General features: G+C 45.1%; 1 protein-coding gene across 1 annotated transcript; it reads right to left on the bottom strand.

Annotated features, from left to right (window-relative positions):
* Positions 1-2,873: 2,873 nt before the first annotated feature.
* On the bottom strand, positions 2,874-12,986 carry LOC307086428 (kidney mitochondrial carrier protein 1-like). The gene is made up of 9 exons (XM_079751640.1): positions 12,795-12,986; positions 12,535-12,682; positions 12,343-12,437; positions 11,812-11,897; positions 10,980-11,075; positions 10,749-10,873; positions 8,605-8,728; positions 8,212-8,292; positions 2,874-4,279 (listed from the first exon to the last, which is right to left on the bottom strand). Exons 1-9 carry the CDS (start codon positions 12,856-12,858, stop codon positions 4,238-4,240), a joined length of 861 nt encoding a protein of 286 aa, XP_079607766.1. The 5' UTR covers positions 12,859-12,986; the 3' UTR covers positions 2,874-4,237.
* Positions 12,987-13,532: the final 546 nt, after the last annotated feature.

Genomic DNA, 13,532 nt, shown 5'->3' with positions numbered 1-13,532 from the left:
ACATACCATCATCAAAAACATCTAGTGGTAGACCAATTGTAAAGTAATGGCATGCACAGAAAAATACAAACTATTTGTTCTCTATTTACCACCGATATGCATAGCGACACATAGGCCGATGCAGTACCATAAAGGGTCACGACTAGGCCGAAGTGACTGCGTGGTCATTGCGTTGTGTGAACGTGGAACCATAATCAGCATAATCAGTGTGTGTTTGAGTGTGTGTGCGTGTGTGTTTGTGTGTGGGAGAGAGGGAGGGAGGGAAGGAGGGAGGATGTGAGAGAGAAAAAGTGTGTTTTCTTCACCAGCATGATAACATATATATGTGTGTGTGTGTGTGTATATATATATATATATAATACAAATAATAATTCTTAAGAAATGCACATTTCAGTTTACACACAGTGTACATTTACTGTTTACAAACACTTTTCCAAGGGCATTGGCATTTTTCATTCCCAGTATTTGAATAATCGACAGGCCACAGATAAATGGAATCTTGAATGTGTTCAGTCCCATGGCCATGACCACGTTGTTTTTTCGAATATGGGCCTAGTAATATGCTGTGTGTGTGTGTGTGTGTGCGTGTGTGTGTGTGTGTGTATGTATGTGAGTGCATGAGCGTGTGTGTGCGATGTCGCACAAGCACAACCCTTAAGGCATGGGAATGCATAATCGGCCATTAGGTGAAACCAAAACAAACCGGATATTTCAATGTTTACTCCTTATCAGAACCCCGGGTAGAAAACTACAGCCAGAGCCTCTAGCCGGGGGTCCTGCGGGGTGTTTGGGGATGGGGGGCACACTTGAACACATTGGTTGTCAGCGTGTGAAGCTACATTATTTCTGCGAGTCGCGTGGCATGGTGATGTTTGTATATGCCTACAGCAATGTCTACACCCACAGCAATGTACACATTCATTTTGGTAGTTTTCAGTACTTTTATATTGGACATGACACTAAACAGCAAATCAACACAAAGGGTCATCTCGGCCACAACCGGGTCTGAGTGACGTCCCACCAACTTCTTATAACTTGTTCCGACTCATAAACAAGGCGGTCTCGAGGCTCCAGGCACGAACGACTAATAAAATAGAACAACTAATAAAAGAACTAATCCCCAGCCCCGCGCCGACAACTCATTCTCTATCTCTTCTAACATTCGCTCTGTGTCCCCCGCCTGGTTTACAACAATGGCAGGCCGCATTACCAGCGGCTGAGCTCGTGTGATCACGTCTCTCCGGTGTCTCAATCCCACCCCCCTCCCCTTTCTTCCTGCGCGTGGAAAAAAAATGTAGGTCGGCAGCGCTGTGATTTAGAGGAGGGTTGCTTTGCTTGTTTGTTGTTTGAATGAGAAGTTTGACTGTGAGATGAATCGTGGCGCGGGAGTTTGTGAGCGTTCGTCTATGGATGTAACCGCCAGGAACTGAAGGCGCACTTTTAGCCGGCATTCTCTAATTAAACGAGAGGCTTGACAGCCGCGTAAAAAGGGATCTCCTTGTCAAACACCAGTCATCGTTGGGGCTCGAACTTCTCGAGTCAAATCATCAATTAATAATATCTGTCGTACTTAAAGGTGGAACTATTGCTTTGCAAGTACCATCTTAAATGCAATTAGTCATTTAAAAACACATTAAGTCAGGATATCCTTTCATGATTGGGATGTAGGCCTGCTGGACTGTTACTAGGATTTTTTTTTATTTGGGGCGGTTTATCTTATTTAAATGAACCGTTCCCATACAAAGCGTACATTGTTCATGTGGCTGGCGCAGGTCAAACGCAAATGACTTATCATAAAAACAAGTGGCAGTTTTTTAGCAACAAGAATCCTATGTGGCCTAAGGACCATTGTTCCGCTCAAGGGCAAGGCGAACATTGACCCCAGCATGATAGGCCACATTGTCTGAGAGGTCCATGCAGATATACAGCTGTAATCCCCCACCCCTTGTGTCACTTCATCCCCTCGCTTTCATCTGAAAGCAAAATCGCTGAAAGGCAGAATATAAAAGTGGAGAGAGAGAAAGACGTTTGTGTTTGGAACAGCGAGTGAAATTCGTTATCCCTCCGACACACACCACTCCGAGTCCCCCGAAACACAAGCAAGGCACACCTCCCTGGGCCAGACGAGCGATAATGCCCTTAATACGCCATGGCTGTGAATGGTGGAATCCCTCGTGGCCATGCTGGTCTGTCTACTGAAGGGGCGCGCCTGCCAGAGAAAGCGCGCCAAAGGAACCGTGCCAGGCTACGCTAGTTAGCACCCTGGTCAGATCACAAAGGACTAGCATGGGGACGGCGCCCTCATTAGCAGCAGACGCTGACGTGTGGCTAATTCAAAAGTTTTAACCGCTACACAGCAGGGACCTGAATTCAGATGAACCCTGCAAGTCGGCCGGCTAGGTAACACACAGATACACGGTCATTGTCCTTAGCCGTATAAAGTCCACGCATAGGTTTCTAACGTTGGCCTGGTCTGATTAGCAATTCAGCCCGACGTCAACAATTACCCGAGAAGGCAATTCATCGTGGCTTATTGGGAATTAAAAGAACCTCGCTTCTCGTAACTAATAAGTCCTGTGGCGGTGCTCCTGCGCACACAAAATGTAGTTTATCGCATTTTTTTTCCCTCACAGCACTCCCGAGTTGCCACTGTCTCCTCACCACAGCTCCGGTGAGGAGTTCTCCTCGGAGACACAACAATTACATCCCAGAAACCATAAATTATTCAGGAGCGACATTGTTTTCTGTTGCTGTGTGAACGTGTGTTTAAAAAGAGATGGGGTGTTTTCGTGAAACAATAAGACTGTGCTAGATATGTAGTACTTCAATTGCGCCGTCTGGTAAGGAGTAGGTTTAGGTTGAGGAGGGGAGGGCAACTTGGCAAGGGGAACAACATAACAGTTCCCTTCATCTGGGTCAGGCTCTTGTTTGTTATTGTGGCTACACAGCGCCCTCCAATGGAAAAAAAATAAACTACGAGTGGCAATGTTTACAGTTTATTCGGTGGATCTCTCAATGATCAGAACTCAAACAATTGTAACATCAGCATAATACGTTTCCCGAAATCGCACCGATCGAACAGACACTGGTACTAACAAACGCAGTTGGTAACATGGTTGGAACAAATGCACGTAAATATCCACAGTTGGACATGAATGACCATTGGAATATTCATTTCGTACAATATAAGCATACATAAAGCAATAGGTAATACATTTATACGTTTCCCTTTTAAGTAACTATTTGGTCAGCTGGGATGCTTTTCAACATGATACAAACGAGTTTTGCGCTGTGTGCAAACAAGTTTGGCGTCAACAATGAGCCATTTCATGAAGCATGAGGCTGTAATGGCATTGCAATGCGTTATGGAAGAACTAAGACGGGACATGGGAACCCAGTTAGTTACCCTCCGTGGCTTGTATCTCATGAGACATGAGAGAGTATGACTGACGCATTTGGTTCTGGTGTGTGTTGTTCGCTCCGTTTACACTGTTTATACAAAAGTGTTTATATAGCAGTCGAATATGGAGACGATACATTCTTGGTCAATCTTAAACATTAGGCAAATAATATTCTACAGAGGAATAATCATAAAAACAAAAATGCCGTCACCCCATTTTCCCTGTATGACAATTTAGGGAGACGATAATAAATGAGTGTATGAAGTGTAGAAATGTTAGATTTGAGTCTTGTGTGGGCCCCCCCTGGGAAGTGGAATTTAACCACTGGTGCCCGTGGTCGCCTGGACTTCCTGCCTCTCCTTCATCTGCAGCTCAAGCAGGGCCATCAACAGGAAGTGATTCAGTTCACTAAGGCACTCAAAATCGGCAGGTGTGCCGTCGTTGCACTTTGTATGTACTGGGGCACCACTCTGGGTGTTTTCCAACAAAACAAGGGGTTGCTGGGGCTTAAGGGTGGGAGGTGGGTGGTTCATCGAGGTACGCCAGGAACGCAACACGGTGGGTGGGAAGGAGGGAGAGGCGGTTCGGCTGGGAGAAACTGCATGTATGTGCAAGCGTGTGACTGACGGGTTACAAGCGCAGTCAACATCCAAGACATATGAAGCCTTATATATGTTGGATGGCACATCGATCTTCCCACCTCTTTCCCCCAGCCCTATCCAATGGCTCCATGCTGGATCCATCCAGGCTTTCCTGCGCAGGGACTTCCTGCCATGGTCCCCACGGTTTCTCTCTCGCTTGTCGTTCACTTCTTCTGCTCGTTTCAGCCTTCATCGTCAAACGTCAATCTTCTTTAGCTGCTCGTAGGTGAGGAAGAACTGGGCATGGGAAGTCAAGGAAAACGCAGGTTTCCCCAACAGAAGAATGGGATGTAACAGTAGGGCTGGGCGACTTGGCCTAAAAATTAAATCTCAGATCTTTTCTAACCAAACCCGATTATCGATTTTACTTGATTCTTTTGTGAAAGTGAAAAAAAAGAAAAGTTTATTTGAAGAATAACAATGATTAACAAAAGCAAAATAAAATATAACCGCAAGCGGTGACTAACGGGGTCCGAGCAAAATGTAAAGTCAAGAACACACTAGAGAGAGAGAGAGAGAGCGATAGATAGATGACATAATTATGAAGGAAAGATGTTCCCCTTAATGCCATACTGTGCCTTGGCTTTCAGGTGAGTGGGAGAGCACTCACCTGCAGAGCAATGGCCGAATGTCATGTTCAGCTTGTTCATAATGCTCTAATCGGGATTTGAACTCACAACTTAAGGATCACCGGTACAAGGCATTATCCCGTTGAGCCACTGACATTCCTGAACTGCATGAAGCCTCATTCACATCGGGAAATTGTCTATTGATAAGCACACAACATCAAGAAAACTCCAAGCAAACATTTCACAAGAGAATTAACAGTACAGATCTGAAAATGTGCCCCGTCAATGGTATCCACGACGTATCGTAGTTATACAATAACAAAATGGTCATACGGTGGTGGTAAAGTAATACACATGTCATGTGATCCAAGACGGTGGCACGCGTCAGTGCAGCGGCTTCTCTAGCTCTCAGTGAGAATCTTAGATATTGTAACGCCAAACTTTTAGCGCTTTAGAAGGTAGCAGCTTCACTTTCACCAAAACTAAAATCGCAACTTGGGAGACTGCGAATACTTAGGACAACGGCGTGGAAGGACGGATTGCACGGCTGCAGAGGCAAGAGGAAGCAGCGTGCGAGGAGGCAGAAGCGGGGCAAGAGGGCTGGACTGATAGCCAAGGTGAAAGCCGGGGCATGCAGACCACCTATTCCTTCCCTCTTTCTGTCAAATGTTCGCGCACTGGGCAATAAGATGGAATTGCACGACATCATTAACACTCTGCCGAACAAATACCCAGAGGCAACAATACACTGGATAAAGTGTAAACCAACAGACGTCGGACGTACCGGGCTTTCCCCTGCCCCCATCTTGGCTCTTCAGATCACATCTCAATCATGCTGGCCTATGCATACTGCCCTGAGGAAGACATCACGGTGTAGCCGAGTTGAGCGGTCTCTATGCTCGAGGACTGTTTTGAAAGCACGGACTGGCAGATGTTTAGAGAAGCAGCAATGGTGGCTGATGTTGTGAACCTGGAAGAATATACTACATCAGTCCTGGCATACATTAAAAAGTGTATGGATGACGTCACCATCAGGAAAACCCTCAGGATTAGCCCTTACCAAAAACCCTGGCTGAATGTCGAGGTGCGATTGATTCTGGGAGCACGAGACGCTGCGTTCAGGTCCGGGGACTCAGACACACGGCGAAGCATGACAACCGGCATAAAGACAGCAAGAGCATTTCCTCTCTAATGACCCACGTAGCATGTGGAAGGGCTTTAAGTGTGTTACCAATTACAGCAAGAAGAATGCACAATGCCCCACCGACCCCTCCTTGACTGATGCTCTGAAACACTTTTATGCCCGTTTCGAGGCCTCCAATAACTCCCCTACCAAGCATACATCCTCGCCAGGGGACTACACACTGAGTATCAGACAGGGAGGTTGCAAAATAAGTCCATGCAAAGCAGCTGGACCTGACGGTATTCCAGGTCGTGTCCTAAAGGACTGTGCATGTCAACTCTCAGGGGTCATGTGTGACATCTTTAACACCTCCCTGGCACAGGCCACTGCACCAACATGTCTTAAGACATCCACCGTCATTCTGGTACCAAAAGCCCAGACGGTCACCTGTCTCAATGACTATAGACCTGTTGCTCTCACCCCAATCATCATGAAAACATTTGAGAGGGTGGTAATGTCACATATGAAGAACACCATTAACATCACATCCGACTGTCACCAGTACGCTTACAGGCAGAACCAGTCGACTGCTGATGCAGTTTCAGCCATTATCCACCAAGCCTTCCCACATCTGGAAACTAGCAATTCATGTGTGAGACTACTTTTTCTTGATTTTAGTTCTGCTTACAATCATTCCACAGACACTGATCAACAAGCTGTCAGCACTCGGTCTCGCTCCATCACTCTGCAATTGGATACTGGATTTCCTGACCCACAGACCTCAGTCTGTTAGGATTAATAATCTCCCCTCCTCACCCACCATCCTCAACACCGGCAGTCCTCAGGGCTGTGTGCTCAGCCCTCTACTGTACACACTGCTTACTCACGAATGCAGAGCACACTACGACAGTATTGTCATAGTTTGCAGATGACACAGCCGTGATAGGACTTATCAGCAATGGGGATGAGACGGCTTACAGGCAGGAAGTGAGGGGACTGGAACTGTGGTGCGGGGAAAACAACCTGATCCTGAACACAAAGAAGACGAAGGAGTCGATTGTGGACTTATGCAGGAAGGGCCCTACCCCTCCCCCTCTACATCGACAACACTGCTGTGGAGAGGGTTCACACATTCAAATACCTTGGCCTGCTCCTTACCAACACGCTCACCTGGCGGGAGAACACCATGCACACCATCAAGAAGGCCCATCAACGGCTCTACTTCCTAAGGAAGTTGAAGGGGGCTGGCATTTAGTGTGTATTTTTGTATCTTAATATGTCTTTTTCCATATTAATAGTTCATTTCAAGTTAAACAAATTTTAGGGTTTTAGGTAGCACATGGAGACCTCAGTACTGTATTTCGTTTGTCATGTAAATGTTAAAGGACAATTAAAGCATCCTTAAATATAGGAAAAATGGGCTGAGACTGTGGACTTTTGGCTTTTCTATGAGATTGTGGGAAAAGTAAACATTTGTAGGGCATAAGAGCTGGGCCATAATGATGAATCTGATTCCAGAGATTAATATGATGAAAGAATTTTGAGTCCAGGTCAATCTGGAGAGGAGAATTAAGCCTAATTCATGATGTTTTACAATAGCGCCACCTTTGAGTGCAGTACCACAAATTTGGGTTTATGGGTAGTGGGGGTTATTGAGATTACAGAAAATTTCAAGAGTTTTCGACCTATGGTATAGACTGCAGTATGACTTTTACAGAGTCTGGGGGGAAAAATGAACGGTACAGAAACAATAGGGGTCAAAGCAGCCTCGCCGCTCGGACCCCTAATAACACACATCTCCCACTCTGCTGCGTGCCTCAGTTTAAGATGTTAAAATAAATGTGATGTGCTGCTGCTTTTGGTTACCACAGACTTTAAACAAACTCTACAAACTCACTTTTTTTCAGTGCATGCTGCCATGTTGATATTTAACCTTAAAAAAAAACTTTTTTTTCGATAACAATTAAAAATCGATTAATCGCCCAGCCCTAATGTAACATGGTCTATCCTGTTCCGAATGCTTCCTGTGCCCTTAAGCGGGTATCACCCTGGCCTTGCTAGGCAACAATCTTCGTATTTCAGGCCCGTCCACTCCCGGGTTTTGTTTCCTCATAGCTTTAGTCAAACTTGGAACCTTATTAAAAACGGATTTACACCTTTGGCCCTGAAATCTCTTAGGGTCCGTTCTCCCTCTAACACTGCATCTTTTCCTTAAACCCGTCTTGGGCCCCTGTTGTGTTTTGTTCTTGCCAAGGATCAGGAGGTAATGAGGAAGGAGAAGTCTAGGGGTTCACAGTGTTACATAACGGAGTTGGCTAGCATTTCATAAAGTCTCAAACAAACAGAGCGTCGCTTGACATGGCAAAGTTATAAAGGAAAACTCAACTACATCAACCACCTCCCCAGAAGGTAAACAACAGACTGACACGAGTGTGGACATGCGGCGTGACATGCGTTCATGACATGGAGAAGGATACAATGATATTCCACGGACCCAGACGCAGCCAGTTGGGGAAGAACCCTTTGTAAAGAGCCATGAAGCCCTCCGAACGCCACGTCTAAAGATCGAGAGAGAGAGACAACCTCGATCAATCACAGCGAAGTCATCAAACTGGAGTGCTCAAAATGTACAGACCAAAAAGCTCTTAACCAGTTTGCACATCTGACACATCGTTCTGCACGCATGCTAGCGTGATAACATTCTAAGAAGCAGTCCAGCAGAACCACTGAATACACTGTCTCCAAAGTAAACATACAATACATTTTCTGAAAACAGAAGTGGCAAATGACCAGGGTTTTCCTTGATGTATCCTGGCTGACCACACGTCATGCATGGCTGGTTTTGCGTTGAGGGGTCCCTATAGACCTACCTGTAGCAGGCAGTCCACGGTGCCCTGGTACACGGCTCCTCCCCGCTGGTTCATCATGCGGGTCCGGACCACATCCACCGGGTTGGAGGTCAGGGCCCCGGCCAAACCGCACACAAAGCTGGACCTGGGGGCAGCAGAGCGAGGAAAGACAGGTTTAGGTCAAGCCAATTACCCAGCGCCTCGGTTTTTCAGCACTCCCAAAATAATGTTTTAACAGAGAGGGAGGCGATGGCGCCAGTGTATTGAATTGGTCCGTTGGTTTTTCTGTGTCTTTGGCCATCGTTTTATGCATGTCTCATCTAAATCAAGTTAACGCAGCAACTGTAGAACCATTATTAGGAATTCAAAGGGTAATAAACGGTTTTATTAATAGACAGGCACAGTCTCACAGTTCGAAAACAGTATCAAACTAACTAATCAAACAAATATACCAATCTATCAAAGTCTGTTTCTTTAGCCTTTTTATTTTAGGTTTAGATTATTTTTTAGGCTACAACACGATGAGCACTAATTATGTTCCCCTGATCTCTGATCCATATATTACCTAATTTGGATGGTGGGACATGAGTCACATTTAGCAAACAATAATTGCCTAGTTACAGGCATTTGATAGGCTGTGAGATACCGTCATTCAGACATTCGTGTTTTGAGGGTGAGAGAAATTAAAAAGGAGCCATGTTGATCAATCTGCTGTTGAATTGATATAGGTACAATAAAAAATAAATAGAATACATATAAAATAAATTAAATGATTATACAACATATTATAAACTCTATGGAAGTAAAATTGGCATTGGTACTTCTGAAAACCCATCGCCTCGGGTTTTCAGAACTAGTTCCATACCTTGAAAAGCCCAGGGTTGCGTTGAGCATGCAGAAATTTGAGCTGATGGCTCAAAAAAAAGTCTCTCGCTCCCTCTCGCTCTCTTCTCATTTCGTTCTTGAGTGATGGTGTATAGACAGTTGCTCCACTTCTATAAATTCTTGCAATGGGTTTGATATGAACCTGTTGGGCCGTAGCCTTTACAGTTAAACCAATTCAGACCGGTTGCAGGCTCGGTCTGAAAGCGGTAATTAATCCTTTAATTGTCTTACTGACCTCCTGCGCAAACTTCATTGACTCTCATTCCATATGTCAGGACATAACTCCCATGTCCCATAGCTCTGAGATTTGAACCATGATGACAATTGAAACACAGTTAAAGCAGGTCAAGTTTAACTATAATTGGAAACGTGTGCAGGCTCAGTTTTTAGTACATTCCTTTCTCCTAGCACGTTGAAGCATGCACAGAGGTCATGTCATTGCTGCACACTAACAAAGTTTCTTAGAATTTTGAACGAGTCATATTCACCCCATGCCAAGTCATATTCACCCCAAGCCAACACCCACAAATTAACCTTTGAACAGTGTATCAATGTTCTATTAGATCGGTATAATTTATAGATTTATATTCATGCCCCAGGCTGAATATTTTCTTAGTGGACTCTTAGTCGTCAGTTCAATCAAATAGTCCACTAATCGTCAAACTTGTAATGTAATTATTTCAGTATATTTTTGAGGGCATCAGAAAATAGTTTGAGTTCCAGGTCTGAGAGAGAGTTATAAAAGAAATACTTCATCATTGTGCTACATACCAAACTGGGACAAAGTGCCATTGAAATTGTTTTTACGAGCACAAAAATCAGCAAAGCGGTGAAGGTCTTTGAACAACCAGGAAGGCGATACTGACCATTTTGTAAACTGCATTCATACATTGTATAGTTGTTCACAAATGTATCAAAAGCAGCAATTGCTTTATGGCTGTCATAACAAATAAATGGGGAAAAAAAAAAAAGGGATTATTTTTCGTTTTCATTGCGTCTGGAAGTCGGGAGCTCCATCAGGTGAGCAATTAATGGCAGTGTACGTGTGGAATAACCTTTACCGGCAAAGTCACACCAATGTTTACCTGACAAGATTCAGCTACGAGTTAAATCAGGGCTCGTTGCGACCACCTCTGTTTTGTTTTATTTGTATTATTTTTCTATTTGAGCGACTAAGGGACTAATGACAACATGGTCGACTATTAAGGGGCCGCCTTTATGATCATATTTTGTGTACACAATAAAGAAAATAAATTGTGTCTCTCAGGCATGTCACTTACAGGAAGTGTGTGTAGACAGTGTCGCCCATGTGACCCGACAGGATGAGGTGCTTCTTGGTGAGGTCATAGACGGGCAGCTCCACCCCGACCACGATGGCCGCCCTCTGGGCCGTGAGAGACACGCCCTGATGGGCAGACAGACACAATGCAGCTTTACCGAGCCGCTCACAAGTGATTGGTGGATGAGTGATAGGGAATGGTTGGAGAGATTAAAAGGTCCTAAAAAGGTACCTTCCACAGTCCTCTGGTTCCCTCCTGCTGGTAAATGTTGATGAAGTTCCCCATCATGCTGCCCTGGATAACACTGCCCTGAGCCTGCATGCGGATCTGAGGGACACATACACGAAAGGTTGGAGGCAAGAGGAGATTGCATATTAACACACACCTTTATAGGCTTTACAGGGCTCACATACACGTCATTGGCAAGGGGTGGAAAGGAGAGAAAGGTCACACACACACACACACACACACACACACACACACACAGGGATCCTGTGTGCAGATCTCTTACAGAACACTATGTGGGGTTCTCAAGAACCTGGCCTATAAATAAAGTCTGTTGTGCCTTGTTAGGCATTGCATTAACCTTCTCCCCGCTCAGCCTTGCAATCCAACCAGAAAAACCACATGTCTGGGGAGCAAACAGTCCCTCTCCAATCCACCAAAAACCCCTCCTTCCACCAAAAACAGCAGCTTTAGACTCTTAACGTGAAGCCACTTCACAGTGCATGTTTGAGTACTGAGGGCGGTTACAGTGTTTTTACCTGTGCAATACATTTGAGTTATACTTTTTCCCCACCACATTATAGGTTTAACACTAAGTCCCTGCACATGTTAGGTTTACTGCTACCGGCTGCTGCTTTAACAACTGTAGCTTGGTGTTAGGTTTCAATGCACAGTTCCAGGAACCACGTCCCAAGCGACACGACACACTGAGAATCATTCACTTCTTTCAGGCTAGTTATCTTTATGTCAATCTCCTTGTGTGGGTTTGTACCTGCAGGTAATTAAAAAAAACTGATGCTGTCAATCATTCGTTCAGTGAGTGAGTGAGTGAGAGTACCTTCAGCACATCGGTTGGGTTCGCGATGGACGAGGAGATGACCCCAGACATAACGCCACAGCCTACGTTTATCAGCAACGTCTCGTCTGAAACAAAAAAGGAAACTCATCATCTCAATTATGTCTAGTGCCTTATTGGCAAATGCAACGTTTGGACTGAGTGTTGACGTCTGTTGGTTTGAGATTGTAAATGTAAATTGATGGTCAAACATTGGATGTATGCACCTCTAATAGATATTACAGGCAGAATACATATGTACAGTTCCACTGCATACATTGGGCCGTTTAATGATGCACTGCCACAACTTAAAGTTGTAATTTTGCCATGGGGCTGAACACACAGAAGCTAATTTATTCAAATATTAAGTTAACTGGTGAAATTAGGTCAACCATCCTACCCCCTGAGACACATCAGGCCCATGATTGTCTAGAGAATCTAGGTCACCAACAACATGGTTAAATTCAATAAGTGGATACTGAATACTGAGTTCATGCATGTCTCTTGACGGTGTGGTGTCGGCTGTGTTCTTACCCTCTGGGTTGTCCACGAGAAGACGCTTGAAGCTCTGGTAGGTGCCGATCTTTATTGTTCCATAGGACGCCTGGCGCAGCATCGCTGGGGCTAGGCTGTATATAGAGAGGGGCCATGGATAATCTTTATTCTGCACAGAAACAAATACTCAGGTGATTGTAGCAATAAAACATAAAAAAAAGGGGAACTCACCCCGAATACAGTGTTCTGACTCCCTCCTCTCTGCAAATTTTCACCATTGCATGGAGCATTCCTCTGTAGCGAATTTCTCGATATTTGCTGTCTCCCACTTGGCCTTGAACTTGTAGCCGCGTCTTGGTCAAATCGATTGGGAAAGTCCCTGCAACAAGAGGTCAACCGTACGTTAATCAAAGACTCATGTGCAATTAGCAAGCGGTGGAATAATCCACGCGGGGCCCACTAGCTACTGTACGAGACAGTCGACAACTTACCGCATTCTGCCGTGACAGAGGCTAGACCGCCGAAAACAAACGGCTTCCAGTTTGAGTTTGACATGTTCCCCTGTAACTGTGATTATTTTTACCAGAGTATTTTGCTCCAAGTTTAATCGTATAATCCGCCTTCTGCCTGCTCCTTGCTGGGGGGCGTGCAACCGCGTCCTTTACTACTCAACCGGTTTCTAAGCCCCGCCGCTGCATTTTTGTTCCTGGTTCCCGGTCTGCCCTGTGTGGAGAATCAGGCCGTGGCCACGCCCTCCACCACGCTGGTCCCGCCCACACACAGTTGCTAGGCAACCGCTCTACGCGAATGAGAGGCGTTGCTTTGGTGAGGGAACACGATGAACGCATACTCGTTCACCTCACCTCCCCTTATTATAAAGGAATATAAAAAAAAAAAACTGAACTACGGGGGCTTAATATTTATGAAGCATACGAAATATCCAGCCCTTCAGATTTAATCAGATAGCCTACTTCAGATAAATAATGGAATATGTCTCACATCTACAAGTAATGTAGATGTGAGAAATATTCCGTTATTTAGGTGCGGAAAGCCTCCCAGGAGCGTGGGTCCACATTGGTGGGAGGTTGGTTTGTACCGGTGTCACTTTCTAAAGGGACTGGGTATCGAGAACGGCTATAAGGAGTCAGGGAGATTTGTTAGTAGGCTAACAGTAACCATTTACACTTCGTATTATACATGTATGTATATCGGGCGTAGGTCCTAGGCAA

The sequence above is a fragment of the Pollachius pollachius genome (genome assembly GCF_949987615.1).
Source record: "Pollachius pollachius genome assembly, chromosome: 14".
Classification (NCBI taxonomy): domain Eukaryota; kingdom Metazoa; phylum Chordata; class Actinopteri; order Gadiformes; family Gadidae; genus Pollachius; species Pollachius pollachius.
Note: the sequence above shows the minus strand (reverse complement) of the source record. Positions and strands in the feature narration are given on the sequence as shown.

What these genes read in the sequence shown, in the direction of transcription:
- LOC307086428 (XM_079751640.1), bottom strand. Translation starts at nt 12,858, where the DNA reads ATGTCAAACTCAAACTGGAAGCCGTTTGTTTTCGGCGGTCTAGCCTCT. An exon ending in ACCCAACCGATGTGCTGAAG is followed by an intron (nt 11,076 to 11,811) that starts GTACTCTCACTC and finishes TGTGTCCCTCAG; the next exon opens with ATCCGCATGCAGGCTCAGGG. An exon ending in CCGTGGACTGCCTGCTACAG is followed by an intron (nt 8,293 to 8,604) that starts GTAGGTCTATAG and finishes CTCGATCTTTAG; the next exon opens with ACGTGGCGTTCGGAGGGCTT.